This window comes from Myiozetetes cayanensis, unplaced genomic scaffold, assembly GCF_022539395.1.
Source record: "Myiozetetes cayanensis isolate MyiCay16 unplaced genomic scaffold, myiCay2020 scf33, whole genome shotgun sequence".
In the NCBI taxonomy this organism is placed as follows: Eukaryota; Metazoa; Chordata; class Aves; order Passeriformes; family Tyrannidae; genus Myiozetetes; species Myiozetetes cayanensis.
In genome coordinates, this window is record NW_026087555.1 from 2,475,315 (window position 1) to 2,495,948 (window position 20,634).

The 20,634-nt window shown below is 35.6% G+C and overlaps 1 protein-coding gene across 1 annotated transcript in view; it reads left to right on the forward strand.

Annotated features, from left to right (window-relative positions):
* Nucleotides 1-20,634, forward strand: part of TTC29 (tetratricopeptide repeat domain 29) — a 383,434-nt gene that overhangs the window by 290,608 nt on the left and 72,192 nt on the right. Inside the window, exons 9-10 of the mRNA XM_050327269.1 lie at nt 13,659-13,871; nt 18,450-18,535. Of these exons, the coding sequence (XP_050183226.1) occupies nt 13,659-13,871; nt 18,450-18,535 (299 nt within the window). The remainder of the gene's footprint in view (nt 1-13,658; nt 13,872-18,449; nt 18,536-20,634) is intronic.

Here is a 20,634-nt window from a genome sequence, read left to right on the forward strand (position 1 = left end):
TTAGACTTAGAGTCATACATGTGTGCATCCTTTTAGATGTAAATATCCCCTACCAGTTCTTTTCAGTTCTCTCATCCTATAGCATATTTTTCATTACTTGGGAAAGGAAGCTGTCTATATATGCTTAGGACTGATTGCTTGGGAGTATAAAGTTAAACATGTACTTGTAAAGATTGTTGTTTGCCTTGGAAGAAAATCAATAAATTTGCTGGGTAATTTTTGTGTAATCAAATTTAAAGTTTCTTGACTTTCAGCCTGGTCCCTGTCCTAGAGGCTGGATATGGTCTGATGTTCATTAATCTTCAAAGCTAAATATTTGAGGTGTGGACTTCAGTCATGATATTTGGATGCAGGCAATTAGTAGCTGCCAGGGAGGGAAAGGAAATAATAATAACTGATAGCCTGCTACAGACACAAATGGAACGTTCTGCTTGGAGCAAACATGATTTTAGTGGCATTTCTTCACAGAATGAGTTTTTTAACCCCTTCCCTAAAGTACTCCATTTGTAAAATAAGGTCTCTGTTTACAAATTCACTTGTTATTGTAGGAGAGTTCAGCTTATGATACTGTTCAACTAGCTGTGCTCACTCCATAGTTTGTCTTTCCTCAGAAGGCTGATAAGTTGGTTTATTACTTTAGTTACTGATTATTTTACTTGAGTTGCTCATTTATTACTTTTTTCATATAGTTCTTAAATGTGCTGGTGTCACTTTAAACATATTGAAAACATAATAATATATTAAATATATTTTCTCACATTAAATCCAGCATTACTTGTCATCCAAGTAAGCACAGTCTTTGTGACAGAATCTCCATTAAGTAAAATCAATTTTAAAGAATATTTCTTTTTGTGCTTTGAATGTGGTTTAAGAAGTAATATCAGTCATTATAAATGTGTGCATTTTTCTGCATATCAGAGAATAAGTTTATAATCATAGTTTGCAAGAGTTAGATTAATACAGTGTACTTTCTGCTAAAGTTAATTGTGAGCTTCAGGTTTACACTGCTGTATCTTGCAGAAGAAACATTCTGAGTGTACTGATAAACATCATGGCTAATGCTAGTTTGTGTCAGTTATCACTGCAGTATTTGAGTGCTTTCTGTTGTGTATTAGATGGTTAACATCTATATGCATCCCAAAGTTTCAGACAGCCTATGTCAGTAAAAAGAGCAGTCCAGGGGGAAACAAGGAATAAAAATAATTGTGCTGGCTATTTGCTTCAAATAGATTATAACAAAATTAGATATATTTCTATTGAGAAGCATAATAAAAACAGACATCTGTAAGCGTACTTGTTCTAAAAGCAGCCATCAAGACCCACCGAAAGTACTACAGTGTTTGTATAAAGGTGTATGTTTGTACATGTGTGTACACAGCTACATACACATGCATATATATGCGCACACACATTCAAATATAGCCAGTGCTTTAGATGCCAGCATTTTGATCTTAGTGTTGAGCAATTCTGCATTTGTGAGAGATGCTTAAAGGTGACTGATTAACACATTTGATGGTGTTTGTCTAATGCCGATGCATGACTGTTCTTTCTGTAATTTGCACCCTTTAGAAAAGATGGTTTAGTGGCATGTTGTCAGTGGGACAGTGGAGCAGGAAGAGGGAAATCAAGGTCTCCGGAGGAGACAACAAAAACATCATCACTATAGCCTTATAAATATATGTCCTCTCACCCTTAAATGATGTTAGGATCTCTGTGCTAACCTTTCAGACATTGGCGGCAAAGGTGGATATTCAGAGGCCGTGGTTGCTTTACTGCACGAGGAAATGAAACAGTGCACCAGGATGTGTGGGAACATTGGAACACTCTAGTGCTGAAATGGTGCTAAGTCATGCACGTGCTTTTGGCTTGTGCTAACTTGGACTTTCCTGCCCTGCAGTTGTTTATGGGCACAGTTTGATCATTAGGAGCATTGCAGGGACCACTCCCAACAGGCAGTTTGCAAGCAGCCACACTGTTTTGAAGCGTAAGAGAGTTTACTGGGGAACTTGCTGGTTGCAGTGCTTGGAAACATTTCTGGATACATTAAAATAACTAGTTTGAGAAAGTGTGTAAGTATCACAGTAGAGTCCAATGAATAAAACTTTCACAATGAATTACAAAAGTGTATCAGTGCCATGCCAGAAACTGCATCTCCCCTGGTATCAGAGCTGTGAAAATTATGCTGTTAGTCTCAGTGCAGTGGTGACTTTGAATTAGTCATCAGATTTATACTCTGCTGGCACGTAAGGATCAACAAAACTGGAGGTAATACTTCATCTGAAATTTTTACAGACTGAGGAGATTGAAGGCAGGCAGAACTAGTGAGAGAAGAGGACCAAGTGCAAAGCAAATAGCAGTGTTAGATTTTTCAGTGCTGATTGCTATAACGTACAGCTAATCCACAAACCCGATTTTGTCCATTTTTGTGTGTTTTTTAGATTGCAAGTCCTAGGAGACCCTGATAAAGAATTCTTTTAGTCTTTTCTAAAATAAGCTTAGACATTTCAAAAATCTACTGTATTCTGCAAATTAATGAAGCATTTTTAAGTGTTCAGTATTAAGTGTTTAGTCCCTAATGCTGCTCTGCCTTGATTATAAGCAATGTTAAACTCCCATTGGTCTTCAAACAGACCAATGTTTTTCCAAAGTTGGTCACTTTTGATCCTTCTGCACCCACCCCAAACTTATTAATAAATTGGGCCTAATTTATGAGAAAGTTTGATTGTTTTGTCTTTAATCATGAATAAAATTTGGTCTATTTCATATATTGGAATTTGATATAAACTTTTCTGGTTGAAAAACCTGGTCATAACAAGGGACTCTAATAATTTATTATGGAAAAAAAACCCATCACAGGATTCTTGCAGACGTTCACAATCTGGACTAAGACCAAGGTGTAGAATTTCACCAATCACTTTACCATACTCTTGAAATTAATGTTTTTAATCAAGGCATTGCAGAAGTAGGTGGAAAGATTCTGGTTGTGTTTAATGGGCGTTTCACAGAATGGTTGGATTGGAAGGGATCTCTGAAAATCATCTAGTCCAACCCTCCTGCTAAAGCAGATACATTTAGAACAGGTTGCACAGGATCGCTTCAAGCTTCTGAAACTTAAGTATTAATTAACAGATATGCTTGGTGAACAGCAACTTGAAGACAGTTTATAACTTCTTTTTGGTTTGGAACATAAAAAGTCTTAACTGTTTATTTTCTTGTTGTTAGCCAAGAAATTATTTTTATTCTTACTAAGAGATTGTTGATTTTGCATTTTGAATTGTTTATGGCAAGTGTTTTTTAATTGAAAACTGTAATGTATAAATAATTGAGAGAAACTCAACATACATTCATGAGGATCTATGCAGAGGAAATATGCACGTTTAAGCAGAATTTCCCTGATTGGTTTGCCTTCAGGCAGAAATAATTTATATTCAGATATAAAAAAGAGAATGTTAATTTTGCAAAATGAAGTATTAAAAAGGTTTAAAAAGGTAAAAGTTAAAATTGCTTATGAAATTTCATATTCTTTTGTGTACATTTTACAAGTTTATTTTAATTGCATAAAAATGTAGTTCCTTTTGCTACTAGGAGATGCCTGAGTATAACCAGAATAAAATTATTCTCTGGGATGGGTGGCCCATGTGCCCCTCCTACAGTTTCTAGAGGTCTCCATTCACAAACCCAGGTGTGACACTGGAAGAAGACAATCTAAAATGGATCCCATCTCTTTGTTCAGAAAGAAAAGCAACTCAAATTATCACCTAAAAGCTACCAAGGCCTTTCTGCTTTTGTCTATCCTTGTATCTGTGTTGGAGATTCCTTTTTGTAAGCAACTTCTGGTGTGAAATGATACCTACTTAAGTTCCTGATTTTTGATAAAACATGAACCTCATAATTATTTTTATAATGGGATTTGTCATAGTGGGGAGCAGAAAGAGGAAAGGGATTTAAAGCTATAAATTCCAATGTAAAATTTTTTTCATAGGAAGCTTGAGTGCTAATCAAAACATGGCAGTGACCTAAAGGAGAGTTGCAGTTCTAGGTATTTAGAAACTATATATCCTTTTGAACAGGAACCACAGTTTTGTTGTGCATTTATACAGTAACATTTCCTGTATGCTTCTGTAGCACTTGTAAGGTTCAGTGTGTGCTGGAATAAACTAAAGGGTAGATGAGAACATGCTGCTGACTGGCCAGCATCCAGCTGCTGGCTGGCCACTGAGCATTCTGCCCTCTATAATGCTTACAGCAAAGTTCAGCCTGTCTTTCTGTCTGTTTGGAATTTGGATCAATGTCTATCCTCAAGCTACTAGCTTTTCCTAAGTGGTGGAAACTTACTGTCCTACCGACTTCTTACCACATTTGGTTGAAGTTCACTCCAGAACTAGTGGGAGGACAGGATGATCACACAGGCTTGTTCCCTGTGGAGACTAAACTAAAAGTGTCTTTTTATACTGTTCATTTTTTGAAGAGAACATATATATTTATATTACAGACCACATCCAGAAGTAAACAAATGCCACTGATTTATCATAATATTCTCCCTTCCTGGCCCCAGATTGCATATACCAGACTGCTAACCATTCCTAGCCGTGATTATTTGTTCCAAATAGCTTTCAGAAAAAGGTGTGTAGGAATAGTTCAGACCTGCAAACATACTCACGTTTTAAATCCCATACCTCTTCCTGTTGCTAAGTTTTAAGTTCATGTAGAAACATATACTTAAAAAGAGTTTCAACAACAGGGAACTTTAGAGACAGAAAGAAACCTTTACTTAATGAGATATGGAATTCTGCATGCCCAGTTTAACCATTTAAAACACTTCCAGTGTTTTAGTTGATAGATTTTCATCGTATCAACTGAAGCTAATTCTCCTTTGTTGTTCTGCACTTACAGTATATCACAAAGTGGTTATATTGTTTTCTGCTTGCTTAGGAATGAAATATATTAGTTAACTGTGGAAAAACTTGATTGTAGAGCATAATTTAAAAAGTTAAAGCAGTAAATTGCTAGGAGATGCAGTCTTTGGATACAATACTTTTCTCTGGCAGTCAGTAGCAGTCAGAAGCAGCCATAAATCCTGATAGATTCTTGGGAGGACAGATTTAAAATGTTTATGAAATAATTGAGCTCATCCACCTGCAAGTGCAGAAAGTGGTTCCCCAGTAAATAACAGGGTTGTTACTGTTACTGAACAAGCAGGTACTGTCTTGAAATGATGTTATAGAACTTAGGAATGTTTTCAGCTCAAATTAGTATAACCTTAAGAAAGTCTGCCTGTTGAGTTCATAAAAATATTCTTCATATAGTTATTTTTACTCTTATTTTTTAAAAGCTATTGGTAGGCAATGAAGATGTTTTGAATAAGAGAATTCTGTAGCATTCTTATTTTCACTTCTGAAAATAAATCCCATGAAAATGAAATATTTTCTTCATGCTTTTCCTTCAGTTGATTTAAATCAAGGTCTGTTATTAAGCACAGAGAAGTAATAATATTCTTTACACTACAAAAAAAAAGTAAGTTTTCTTAATCCTTTCACTGTCACTACCACTTTCCTAACCTAGTTCTTCAAATAGAGTACCTTTCAGTTCTGATATAACACCTGGGGGACAGGTCTGTATTCTTGCTTTGTAATAAGGTCTTCAGAATATTCACAGGAGTGCTAATTCTAAACTGTCATTTGCATTTTCATTAAAAGTTTTCATGTATGAAAAAGATCTTAAATTAGTTTCTGTTCTCAGGTATTTGGTGACTGTAAAGTTCATTTTCAATTAAGTTCAGATTACTAAAAAAGTATTGCTATTTACGTTGAACTAGGAGAGGTGGTTTTATCAGAAATATTTTAGAAAAAATGTTTTATGTGTGCTTGAATACAATATGTGGCACCCAATTGAACTGTTTATATAGACCCTTCTGTAAGAATCATATTCTAAATGGTTTTGGTATCGAATGTTGCTCTGTTGGCTTCATGTGAATGTTCATAAGACTATGACATTTAATGAAGAGATCTTTTTAAAGTATTGATAGCCATGAGTAAATTATACTGTGTTTGATCTGTGTTAAAGATTCAAAGTCCAAGATCTTTGAATAGAACTTAGAATAAAAATGTAATTAGGTTACATCCCTAAAGTCTGATATATCTTTAAACAAGACTGCAAATGAAACTTTATTAAAACTTCAAATGAATTATTTCTTTGCTTTTTTAAATTCTTTTTCCCCTCTCTTCTCTTTCATGTCTATTACTGACATTGCTGCTTGTATTTTACCTGTCTTTTCCAAGGTATTTTAATTATTTACTGGTTAAATGACTAGTACTGAGCTGAAGCTGCCCACTCAGTAACAGACTTTTTTTTTTTTCTTGGCTTCAAAGCTTTGCAAGGTTTTGGACTACTGTAGCTGGACCAGCAGTTGTCATCATAAACTTTCCTGGAGGCAGTGTTTCCTTTTAGTAACTGATAAAGGAGGTTTTCTGTTTCCAGAGGTGCCTTCCCAGTGTCACTGAGAGCTGACAGGGTTGCACATGCTCAGCCATTACCAATAATCTCCAGAAGTCATAGGTAAAACAAATATGAAGCTGTCAATAAAAATATACCTTGCTCTTCAGAGGATCATTCAGGTTGGTTGGCGCCTTAGCAGGTCATTAGTCCAGCCTGCTACTCAAAGGTGCTTCTGAAGAAAATTATCTGCACCACAGAACAGCTCCAGTGCTGGAGCATTGCATCTGATATTAAATTTATTATTGGAAGCTATGAAAAGTAAGGGAAATTAGGTAGAATCTGAATAAAATGTAATTACTGCAAATAAAAGAAATTTAAGCTGAGGCAAGTATTTGACATGAGTTAGCAAAAAAAATAATTTAGTGAAACTAATCTGCCTCAGTGACACTGTATTTAAAAGATAATGATCATATTAATCATTTAGATTAAATACTAATATAACTTGTTTTCATTTAGTTCTGTTGAACTTATCAAGCCCTGAAAAACAGAACTGTAAAGTATTTGCCATTCATCACTGAGTTCTCAACTCCCTTCCCTCTCTGCATTTGGATATTCAACTACAGACATTGAAATATTTGTTAAACCTGAAATGTGAGCATCCCACTGAGTGTGGGCCTGCTCTTATCCAGAGCCTGGAGCCTTACAGTGTGAGCTTCCTGAATACATTTTGCGTCCTGGGTAGCCTTTGCATATTGAAAGCACTTTGATGCTTTGCAAACGTGAAAGAAGTCTTGAATGTTATCATGAAGCAAGAATTCCATTCTCTATAAAAAGGGTATCTTGTCATTCAGCTAATGTTCAACATTGTTTGCAGTGTTATCCTCTAGATTAAAATTTATATATATCAAAAAGTGTTTATTTATATATAATCAAACAAATCAGAAGGCAGCATCTGACAAATATGTTAACCTAAAAATATAAAGGGATTTTAACTGTAAAGCAGAATTTTGTGTGTGTGTTCATTTGAATATGAATGTAAAACAGACAAGTTAGTGAGTTTTCATATGGGACCTGTTCAATTGTTGGGTTTTTTTGTTTTTTTTTTTTTTGGTCTTGCTGGTCCACAGTACACTGTCCCCAAAGCAGCTGTCATTTCAGCTGCCTGTGGGAAAACCTTCCTTCTTTGCAGTTCAGTAGTGCTGGCAGCAGAAGGGGAAGGGATTAGAGAGCAGGCAGGCAAACAACCTGACAAACCAGCATTACCCCCAAGTTCTGAGGTGTCTCTTAGAGGAGCCCTTTAAGCAACACCTTTTTAGAACACATATAATATCATAGTCTGTTGACGGTTTGATATAACATACTGTGGCCTGTCCTACTGTGGGTGCTACAGTCTGCACTACCCTCTATGTTTGTATAGGTATATTTTGAGTATTTGAGCTTTAAGGAAAGTAATTCAGGTCCTCAGAGGACAAGACTATATAAGCTCTAATGCTCACTGGATTACTGTAGTTACGTTTTTCTTTTCAGGCAATGCATACTTACTTAAGTAATGTGAACAGGAATAATGTATCATCCTCTAAATTGCAATACCGAGGATTAGCCCAGCAGTTTCTGACCCAGACAATGGAAGATAAAATACTGTCTTCTTGCACTGCAGTCTCAGTCCCCCAGTGCCGTATCTCAGGTTGTGTAATGTTCAGCTTTCCTTTTATCTCTTTCTTTCTCTCTCCTTTGTGTCCTGAAGCCTTCTGCTTCTCAGGCATGCTCTCAGTTGGCCTTAGGCAGCTTGGACTCCAGGTAAGATCTACTAGTGTATTGTCAAACTGGGGAAATGGTCAGAAATGCCCCATGAAGAGCCAACATGGTCATTACTTTTTAAGTACTGCCTGTCAGAAATACCCCATGAAGAACCAGCATGGTCATATTCTTATGAACTACCTGTGTCACTTTGCTAAAACTTCCTGTAGAATCTTTCTGAAAAAATATTAGCAGCTCCTGTAAATTAAATTAATATAAATTTTAATCCATTATCCTTATACTCACTTTGATTTTTGTCTGATGGTGAGTTGTGTTCTGGAGGGATCTTGTAGAGTTATGGAACCACAAATTTTATCTTAAATCCCTTAGAGCCTTGCTTTATGATTCCTGTGACTACTCTTTTGTGGTAGACTTATAACAACCTCTGTAGATAATGGTTCACATTGGAAACTGTGACAGATTCTTAACTATTTCAGCATGAATAATGCTACCATAGTTGTCAAAATTGAACATAGGAACTCAGATTAGTACAAGTAGCTCAAGCAGTTAGACTGAAATGTAAGCTTACACCTTTTCGGATGATAATAATCTTTTTGGTTTATTGTTACTATTGACTGCTGCTTCAACCAGATTTTGTGTTCACATTGTGCAGTGAAATAACCAACAGCAAAAGATGTTCTAGTTCTAGATTAAAACATGCTATAATGTGCTTAAAGCTTTATTGTCCCTTTAGGTTGTTGTTTTAAGCTGCAGTGGAGTATTTTCCTGAAGTCCTCAACAACTGTTTCCAATTTAGAATTAAATGTGCTTTCTGCTTACAGCAGTGCTGCTGAAGCAGTGTACCTAACAGGTCTGTCACTTTTCTTGGGCAATTGTTTCTGTGGCAGTATTTTCATTGGTAAATATACGAGCTGATAGCAAAAGAAATCATTAGGTGCTCTCAGTATTGCCAAGGCATGAAGCTAGAGCAGGTCAGTCAGTGCATTTTGCGGATTGTGACATTTTAAATTACCTGTATGCTACTGGAAGCAATCTGTGGACCTAATTAACATCTCACCTAATTAAAGTCAGGACCGTATGTGGAGAATTCTAGATAGTTTTGTGCTGCCTTTATTTATTAAATATCACATTATTCAAATTAGCATCTTTAATTTCGGTATTGAAAACTTCAGATTTGTGTGCTGTTTTCTTAAGTGGGAGTAACTTTTTTTTTTTTTTTCTCCTTCAAGTAATCAATGCACTGCTGAATGAGTTCATTTTAATGCACTCAATCATGCCTCTAATGTTTGTAGCTTACGGGCGCAAGCATCAGTAATGCAGGAATGTTATATGGCTTTAGTTTGGGCCATTTCATAAAATATTCATGGAATCAAAAATGTGCATCAAAATAGCGGCTGGGAGAATTACATTTATGTGCCTGCTTTTATGGCAGCTTCACATTTAAACCCATTTGTGTTAATATCTAGTCAATCTTTCTGCTTAAAAAAAAAAAAAGGCAAAATAGTATATGTATACCCCTTTTGGTTTGATATCTATTTTGATATAATAAATGTGTGCTTTTGGATTGGGTTTTAGAAAGGGGAATTATAAAGGAAGTTTTAGATAATATAAAAACGTTTCTCTTCAGTATTTACAAAATTACATGGAATTATTTTGCTTGAATGAATAGATTTATGTTTTTACTTCAAAGCAACTCAGTGAAAACTGTAGCACAAATCTTTGTGCATACATATATGTAGTATCTATGAAAATAAAAGGAATTTCTAAAATTTGACACTGTTGGTGCTGAGTAATGTCTTATATTCATATAATTGTTTAAAACCAATTTTTTTATTCCCAAAATTGTATTGTGACAATATTTGCCTCCCATATTTAAGATTAACTATTGCTGACAGGGTTTCTTTTGTTATGCCCTGAGTTATATTAAACTATAAAATTTTAGTAGTGGTAGTACATATGTTGTAAGAGTTACCTTTCTGGTTTTTGATTCGTTTTATAAGAAAGGAAGAGATATATCAGAGATTCTCAAACTGCATTTAGTATCCACAGAGCTAAATTCTGCATGGCACTGTGAGAAGAAACACGCAATTGCTATTAATGTTGCCAGCTTAAAGTAGCTTTACTGCTTGGTGTAACACTTTGCAAATAGATCTTTCAAATATAGACTTCCTAGAAACACCTTCTGGATTTTTTCTTTGAATTCCTAGAGATAAAAAAGATACATTTCTGCAAAGTGCTCCAAGTGATTTTCCTACTTCATTGTTTTTCCTCTCACTTTGCTTTTTTGTCTCCTTTTTTTTTTTAGTTGATAATAAAAGTCATTTAAAACTCTACCTTGTCACTGCTCAAGTGCGATAAAAATGCTCTTACTCTTAGAAATGTTCTGCAATTGGCTTATTACTTTCTTCTAATGTTTTTCAAGATTTTCAGGCAGCATCTACATATGTCTGCAGCCAGCAGTTGCAGTGGTTCAGTGTTTAATAATTGGTTTGCACTGGCCAGATCAATTCCAGCTGAACTGACTCATGACAGGGAATAGATGTGCCACACCCCTGAAAAGATTATTTTCCCACAACATTTTTGAGTTTCACGTAAACATTGCGGATTAAAGAAATAGGCTGATATGTCATTTGCCAATGGCAACAAGGGATTTCAGATTGGTTTCCTGGAATTTCAAAGTCTAAATTGTTTTGCCATCCATGAATTTGAGAAGTCTCCAAATAACTAGTTTTATTTAAAAGCGTCTTCAGTAAGCAAATTTGCAGCCACATGAGGGCTTTCAGGTCAGTAATTCCATCTCTTCCTTGTTTAGGGAACGAGCAAGTGTTTTGGCTTTTTGCTCACCATTTTCTTTTTGGTATTTCTGTGAGCAGGTTGTTTTACTTTTTACTTCACAATCTTGGCAATTCAGTGAAGCCAAAGGTAATATAGGTCCATTTGACTATCACCAAAAAGATTGTATTGCTCTTGTATTTTGAAGCTTGATGTAGATGGATTGTTTCCAAAGAGGTTTCACTGAGACCTGGCAAAAAGAATGTCAGGTCACAGCTCTGTCAAGCATGGGACAGAGCTACCCTACCTGAGAGTTCTAACAATCTAAACAATAGTTCTTAACATTGCAGGTATTTACCTAAATGGTGTGTCCCATTAAAAGATTATATTACAGAGTTTTAGGAGAAACTCAGATACTTTGTTCAGCTTCAAATTAGACATCCAGGTGACACCACTCATTTGTTTGCTGCTTCTCATTCTTACGAAAAGTTTTGGAGTGACACATGAATCAAATTCTATTAATCTAAAGAATCCATACACATGTAGTGGATCCAGATCACTGAAATGTACGACAATATCCTTTGAAAAGAACAATCAATTTATTATTGAACTTTGGGAAGAATTTCAAGTAGGAGTGTGTATGTGCTTGTGACTATAGACGTGAACAAAGTGCTAGATCTAGCTACTGATGTTAAATTTCAACGGAACTTTCCATCATTTGTCACAAAGCCAAAATCAGCTTCTTCAATCAGTATCTTAAATCTGCATTTAGCAGCTTGGGTAACTGGAATTCCGAGTTGACCATGCCCTAAGAAGTTAGTTGGACAGGATAGGCAGAAATTCAAATTCAAATTGGAAGTCTTTTGAAAATGGACAGGAGTTTTCATGTGGCTTTAGCAAGTCTGTATCTCTGTTTCCTGTTACATGTACTGTCAGTGACTCTCTAAACAGCTTCTACTGGTTGTGATAATTTCCCTATGCCTTTCTATTGGTTCAGTCTGATGTCAAGTATGTGATATTTTGGAAAGAAAGTATAGATCTTCTCCTGTTTTCCCTGCCTTTCACCTGGCGCTTCACTCTTCAGCACTTGTTGTGTCCTCTGGGACTCTTACACGAATCACAGGTTGTATGGCCTTAAAATTATTTGTCTATGAAACTCACTTGATTCATTGCCACATTGAAAGAGAAGTTTCTTCTGCTTGTCAGTTTTAGTTGAACTCATTTTAATCACCAGAGAAGCTTAATATGAAAATAAATTTAATTCTAATAAAGATGAGTTATGTTTTATATTGCGGAGTTGAAAGCATGGTTGTAAAGGGGTAACATATGCAAAAGACAAATCTAAATTGAGTTAATAAGAGAAATCTGTCATAGCTGTTCTGCTGCTTCTAGGTTGGCTAGAGGCCTTCGAACTAGCTTTAATTTCTCTAGGAATGCTTAAAGAAGATCCTTCTCCATGCTTTTCTCCCTTTCTTTCCTACAGCTGGAAACAACTTTTCTCCTTTCTGGTTCTTTTTGCAGTTTGAATGCAGCACTGTAAAAAAAAATCTGCAAAACAGTAATATTTCCTTATAAATTATGTTTCAGAAGAGGTGTAAGCTACAAACACATCTACATGAGCTTAGTTTATGGTTTGTTTCAACTTTTAATACAAATAGCATTTGATAGTGTTGATCGTCTACGGGACAAGATTCCTCCATCACACACACACAAACTCATGAGGGCAGGGTCACATTCACCAGTTCTTCCTGCTGTAGAATATTCTCTCTTGAACAAGGCACTGTGATCAGAATGTGGGGGGTTTAATTATTTTCGTTGTAAATGGTCTCACCTACTTTACAGCAGTTTTTCTGTGTCCATTATATATGAGGAAAAGCTTTTCTATTCTTTCCAAGGGCTTTGAATGTCCATTGTCCAGAAAACATAGAAATCTCCTCAACTGAATTGTGTGCACAGACATAAATCTAAATGAAGGTAGAAGGAAAACTACTTGCATGTTAAAACGAATTGAACTCTATCGTCAAACTTCACTTTGCCTTAAAGATATTTGAGTAACTTATTGAAGACCTTGAAGTATATTACTTCAGGCTCAATAATTAATTTATCAATGGTTAATGCTCTTGCAGTAAATCTACTAGATAAACTCACCAGAGCTGGCCTGGTAATAACTGTTGAATAAATTATTTTGCATAATAATTCTTTTTTCATCAATTAATTTATTTGAATAAAGATTATAATTTTTTCCCCACAGTTTTGATACCTCTACCCTCCACATTTGTAATCTTTCAGCACAGGTTTTCATTATGAAAAAAGAAACTTAAGGAACAGTTTCAATTGTGATTATTTATGCATAGATATAATTTTAATTTATGAGAACAACAAAGGCTATATTTAGGAATCTAGAATAAATTTACTTTCTAGAAAGTAAATCCTGGGATCACACCCTCTTAACATTGTGCATCTACAAAGGAAAGATCATTTAAAGTGCCATAAACCTAAATTATAGTGTTACTGGCCACTGTGAGATTTGGCAGTATTTTCCAGTGATCTGTGAGTTACATATTGAAGATTCTTGAAAAATCTGTGAAATCTTTGGCTGCAACTTACCTTCTAATAATAAAATTATTATAGTCTACTGATTTTTAAAACTTTTGTTGATTGAACTGATTTTAATTATGAATGACGTTTTTCAGGTCATGTCATGGAAGCTGCTGAGCATTATGAAGCATTTTATCAGCTAACAGAGGGATCATCATGGAAGGATGAGACAGGCCATACTTACAATTTACTGGCATGTGAGCATCTCTGGAGAATTTATACATTACTAGCAGACAAAATGCTAGAAAATAAAGAACACCAAGAGGCCATCAAAACACTAATAAAAGCTTTAAAGATGGCAAAAGAAGGTAGGTGGAAAATAATGCTTTCCCATTCCTTTATTCTTTGTGCATGTCATGATTTTCCCAAGAGTAAAGTAGAAATTGTGAAGGGTTTAGGTCATTATTTCCTGTGAAATTCAAAGACAAATGCTATCAATACACTTGCAGATGTCACTAAGGCAGAAATGCTTTTTTGCTGACAGCAAAGAAACTTTTAGATTCCTCAAAGCTTTATCTCTAAACAAACCTGACAATCTTGTGGGAATAATAATGTAAAACTGTGAACCCATAATCAGAAAGTGAGGTCACTGATGGAAGCTTAGGTCAGTGATTTTGATTGGCTAGTCACTGTTGATTTGGCAATTTTTGAGTGATATTATCTGCCAGAAAACGACCTTTTCGCTCTGCATAGTTATTAAGTACTTGCAAAAAAAGTTTTCTTCTTCTAAATATCTTAATATACATAAATACTCTGAAACCTAAAGTAACAACTGTTCGAACACCCTCACAATTACAAAGTTTTTTGTTGAGTTCAGATGGAATTCCATTTTGTGCCTTTTGCTTCTTGCCCTGTCACTGAACACCACAGAGAAGAGTCTGGTTCCCTCTGCTTTACTTATGCCAAAGAGGTACTGATAAGGTCACCCCTGAGCCTCCTCTTCTGTGATCCCAACAGTTCCAGTTCCCTCAGCCACACCTCCTAGAAGAGGTGCTTCCAGTCCCTTAGTCATCTTTGCAGCCCTTTGCTGGACTCACTCCGCTATGTCTTGTACTGGGGGGCCCAGAATGGGACACAGCACTCCTGGGGTCGGCACACCAGTGCTGAGTAGTGGCAAAGGATCACCCCCCACAACCTGCTTGAAACACTCTGCCTGATGCAGCCTGGGATCCCATTGGTTGGTTCTGCCATGAACAGGCATTGCTGCCTCATGGACTTGCTGTCCTTCTCTGCTGAGGTCTTTTCCACCCAGTCAGCTCACAGCCTGAGCTGGTGCCTGGGGTCATCCTGTCCCGGGTGCAGGACTGGGCACTTCCCTTTCCTGAACTTCATAAGACAGCCCAAGTCCCTCTGAGTGGCAGCACAACCACCTGCCTTCTGGATCAACCCTTCCTCCCCAGTTTTGTATTGTCTGCAACATGCTGAGGGTGCTCTTGGTCACCCAATCTGGGTCCTTAATGAAGACATTATTATTAGTGCCGATATTGATCCCTGAGTACACCACTAGTGACTGACCTTCCACTGGACCCAGTGTAAGCTGCTGCTTACTCCCTGTTGATAGCCAGCAGCTCCCCTACTTTCAGTTTGCATCCCTGTCTGTTTATCTAAGTGATCCTTCATCAGCACCTGTATGAAGATGTTATGGGAGATGGTGTCAGAAGCTTTGCTAAAATTGAGATTAAAATATCCACTTTTTTACCTTCTTCCACCAAGCCTTTCGTCTTATCATAGAAAGCCATCAGGTTGGTGAAGCACAAATTCCCTGTCTGAAATCCGTGCTGACTCCTCGTGATCGCTGTCTTGTTCTAGGTAATGGCTCTAGGAAGCTTTGCCCATGTGTGGATAGGTTTAGGATTGGGGGAATTAGAATAGCATTTGAATGTTACATGTAATGTGAGATGCTGATCAGCTAGAAATACTGTGCTCTGGAGCATTTCTTACATATGAGAGGAATAGAAAAAAGAAAGCAAATCTTACCAGTTGACTTTATGAAAACACACATATTTTTCCAGATTTTTTTGGGGGGGAAGCTTAATAATACTTGTTTCTCGAAAGATACTGTTAATGGTCCACTTCTACAGAATTACTTTTTCTGGATGATTTTCCTAGATGATTACTGGAGGGCTTCTCAGAAGTAAGATAGCAGTTCTCCAGTAATAATCTTTTTCCATGCACAGCAATTCAAGAGCCTTTCATGGTATTCCTTAAGGGGCATATTTTGCATATGAATTGCACATACAATTAATATATAATATTAATTCAATATTTATAACCAGATACATTAGATACATTTTTTAATTTAATAATGTATGCCCACATTAATCTGTTTCCCAGTCTTTGAGTAATAGCTGGGACAGGTAGAATTAAAATATCAAAAAGGGCCAAAAAAATTTAAAATATTTTCCAAATTTTAAAATAAGCTTTGGCACAAATGAATATGTGCCTATACAGGTAGATAGTATGACATAGCATTTCATAGAAAAGTATAAAATATATTCAGTGAAAGAAAGAAAGAAAAAGAAATACCCTTATTAGGCCTGCAGATACTCTTGGTAAAAATGAACAAGCTTTCGGGCATCTAATCCTGTGTGAATTTTGCTGTTTTTTATTTTAAAAAGTGCTAGCAAATTATTTCAGTTTCAGGGGATTTTATTCTATAGTCTTTGAGTTCAGTAACTCTAAAGAACCAAAATTTCTCTTCTTGCCTTATCTCCTGAAAGATAATACTTTAAAACACCACTTGAAATCTAAATGCTTTTCTGTGGTAATTTTGGGGAAATAAGCCAAACAGGACTTGGGGAGCAAGAATTCAATTCTTTCCACACTGAAAGTTTAATTTGTGAACTGTATGATTGGGAATCGATGTGGCACTTAGTGCCATGGTCTAGTAACCGTGGTCGTAGTGGATCAAGGGTTGGACATGATGATCTCAGAAGTCTTTTCCAACCCAGCTGATTCTGTGATTCCATGATTGTATTTGGTTAATTTTTTCTTTTATGTAAATGACTAAATAACCTATTTTGGGGTTATGTGCATTTTAGTAGATCTGTTTTGTTAGTTGGCTGTTTAGAACTTTTCTCTTGGGAGAATGTACCCAAATACTGAGAATGCCAATACAATCAAGCAGCTGAAGAAGGAGACATGTAGCAAATAACTTCTCCGTTTCTTTCAACTGCATCTGTTGATCAAGCACAAGCTTTTAGCTTTTTCTATAGCTGTTGTCTATAATACATGCTTAAATCACAGCTGGAGTAAAACTGCTACTGCTAATATTCACTCTAGTAGCTAGAAAGATTGTTAATGAAATTTCCCATCAACGGCTTCTTATTGCTAGTGAGAACTGCTGGAAATCAAGAGATTGTCAAAATGGATCTGATACCTTCCACAACTTACTTTGACCGGGCAGATGTTCCAGTGCCATTACTTCAAATCAGTCACTTTCAATAGTTCATAAGGCATATATTAAATATCACTATGCTGTTTTTCTCTTTAAATTTTAGAACTTCTTTTTGAGGAGTTCTCCAGTCCTCATTCCAGAGCCAAATGGGTACAAGATGCCATCTGTAGTGTCCATTCTGACCTTCTGGCCCATCATCTGTGGTTATGTATTTTGTGAATTAGGATTAGATATTACCCACTTCAGACTCTCAAACTGTTCCTGAGCAAGGAGGAAAGTTTTTTATGTCCCTAGAATCTTTGAACATTATTCTTCTGTAAAACTACCCTTTGGCCTTATTAAACCTTTTAAGGGATATTGAATATTGGGGAGAAAAAATGAGGTTTTTGATTTACGGTCTTTTAATAATTTTAAATAACATATTAAGTATTATAGATAGAAAATTGCTATGCCTTCAGCAGTTGCTATCAGTCAGAGAGTTCCAGAACTAGATATAGGCTTCTGTGTGTTTGGACAGAAAGAATTAGTCTGACAATTGTAAGCAGATAATCTCCCTTTTCATTGCAACTATATTAATTTATGCATTTTACAAACTTCCCTGATGTGCAGTTATGCTTCAAATTTATTTTTTGCTGTTCAGTGTGTTGAAGTAGATTGATACTGAGCAAAAGAAAGGTATAATTTCATCTACAAGTTTTTTAAATGTTCTGGAGGGAAATTTTTTAATATAGTGTGGTATAGTAAGAACTTATATAATTAATGCATATTTATTTCAGTATTTTAGCCTCAGTGATTTTCTGTTGAGGCTAAAATAGCTAAAAAAGACCAGCAAGCAGTTTGTTAGATCAGTATCAGTGAAACAAAACCTGGTGTGGAAAAGCAGATGTACCTCAGTTAGCAACTGCCTGTGCAGAATTTTTTATAACTATTGCTTGCAAGAATAACTTGCCTATTTTTTTAGCTATTTTAGCCTACATTAGCTTGTAAAATAGCCATGAGAACAAGAGAGATGAAACTGGTCTACTGATGGTTCTCTCTTGGTGTTTCACTAAGGTTCATGTTAGCAAAGTGTACCCTTCAACATATATTTTGTGTTTATCCATTAGGGTGTATTATATATTTGTAGCTACTTTTTATTTTGTATATTGGGTGATTTCCTAAAGTGAAGACACTGGGACTATTAAACAGTTAGTGAACAATTAGAGAGAACATTATAGCGTGTTAATTTGATTTTTACTTCATTAGTGAAAGATATTTTCTTTGACTTTGCTGAACCTTCTTGTTGAACTTTGTTCAAATCCACAGCCTCTCTTTTTAATTACCACTTTACAGTTTTGGAAAGAGATAAATGGCAGGGGTAAGGAGAAGGAAAAATTTGCTACAGTATTTTTAACATCTGTGTATTATTTAAGAACCTGCAAGAACTGTCTTCACTAATGTAGTTTAGTTCAGATTACATTGGTAACCGTAACTTCAATCCTTTCTTTAGCAGGTAATGTGAAGATGGAAGGAGAAGCTGCATATTGCTTAAGTTTGGCATATCATTTTTCTGGAGAGCAACAGACAGCATTATCAGTAAGTTTATTTTAAAGTTGCTTTAGCTTTCTCAGTGCCTTTCTCTGCCTCCTTGACATCCTAGGCATTTGGAGAGTGGAAAAGACTTGGAGAGACTTGACTCACAGACCTTTTATACAACTGCATTGAGTTCTGTAGGCAGGGATCCATGTGGCTTAAGCACTTCTGGTTCCAATAAATTCCAGAACTGATGGAGTCCAGTTTTCCATACTTGGATCTGTAGAAATAATATAAATTGAAAATTCAGGTTATATGTGACTAGCTTTCCTTTTCCTGTATATATGCATATATAAAACAGTTTTTATTTAGTTAGGGTTTTGTAAAAACACTTTTTTTTTTTCAGATTAGTTTGATACAGTATATTTCTGAGCAACAATGAAAAATACATCGATTCACATACTGAGTTTTTCAGAACATCAGGAATTTAGAAGAATATGAATTGCTTTTGGTATGAAAAGCTGTAATGATGATGCAATACCTTTTGTCGATACTTGAGTTCAAATTACTCTTCTTTTGTTTCCCTTGAGCCTTAATAATTCTAAGACAATGAGGGTTCTACATGTGGAATTCTTGTCTGAAAGGAGGGTTTCTCTGCTTCCTCATAGATTCAGTGTGAGAGGAAAGATAAACAGCAACTTGATTTGTTTGTGCCAGTCATCAGAGAAGTCACAGTCCTCCATGATTCTCTTAGAAATATTCTGTGGAAAATTAATTGGTTTGAATATTTTGTCCTTGATTATTACAATTAATCAGCTGGATAATTATTGTTTCTGTTTGTTCCTTTAACTGCAGAGTGACTCGGTATTCTATTACTGAACATGATTTATAGAGGTCATTCATTGTGGGTATTTGTTGTGGTGGTTTATTTTTTTTTCAGAAATAGACCAATAGAAGTCACAGAATGAATTCAGCACATATTTAATATTACTTACTTGGCTTCTGCAGTGTAGGAGGGGTTTTAGGTTTCTGTCTCATAATGTCCTTTACATACTTTTTGTCGTTTTTGATATGATTTTTCTAAAAGTTGTTGACCATCTTTATACATAAATCTTCCATGCTGATAGTCCTATCTTCTGTATAAATCAACTGAATTCTGGAAAGTGGGAGCCTGTTTTCACATCTGGTAAAGTCTGTAGCTCAATGTGAAAATGTTTCAAAATTTAAAAGCTACATATAATTTTATAAAATTGTATCTAATAGTTGCAACACCAACGAGAATATAATATTTTACCTCTCCCAGGAATGCAGTATGATAGGTCAGACTCGCATTTATTGTACTGCAGTTTACCTGCCATTGTTTTTTGACTGACAAGTGTGTTGGCATTCTTGTCTGAACAACTTTTCTTTTGATTTTCTGAGAGTCATAATACACTGTTTGAATTATGAAATAAGCAAATGTACTAAATAGAGAAACCTGTACACATGTTTGATCTCTCCATCACGGGAGAAATTAATTAATGAACAAGACTGCATAGTCTCCTGGATATACAAAGGATCAAACTACCATGGAAAGTGTCAGAATTATTAGGTGTCCTGGCATTATTTCCTCAGGATCAATTGTGTCTACATTTTATTGCTACTCCTTTTGTTTTATTGCTCCCCCATGTCTCCTGTCAAAAAGTTACAGCAATCATTTGGAAGTTCTATTTCTTTTTGTTGCATGCAGATATTTTTTTTTTAAGGGAGCTTCTGAAATCTTGAATTTTGTGATATACTACTTACTCCTATTAATTTAAAGTATATAAATAATAGGTTGTGCCTATTGTTTTTAGTCCCCCTGACAGTTAAAGCAATGTGCAATTATATTAAAAGGGCAAGAAGGTCTCTGTAGTACAAAATAAATGATACATTATGTTAAGAATATAAAATGTTATTTTAACCGTAATGAAAATACCAACACTTTTCTATGTCATGAATATAGTGGCATTTCCTAATATAATGGCATTTCCAATAATATTACATAAGAAACCTATCAAGTGCTTTCATTCAGAAAATACACTGTGTGCCGTGGTACTTAGCACAAGGGGTACAGTTTTATTTCCTATTGTCCTATGATCAACACAGACAGCAGTAAAGTATCAGTGGTTGACAGTAGTGTA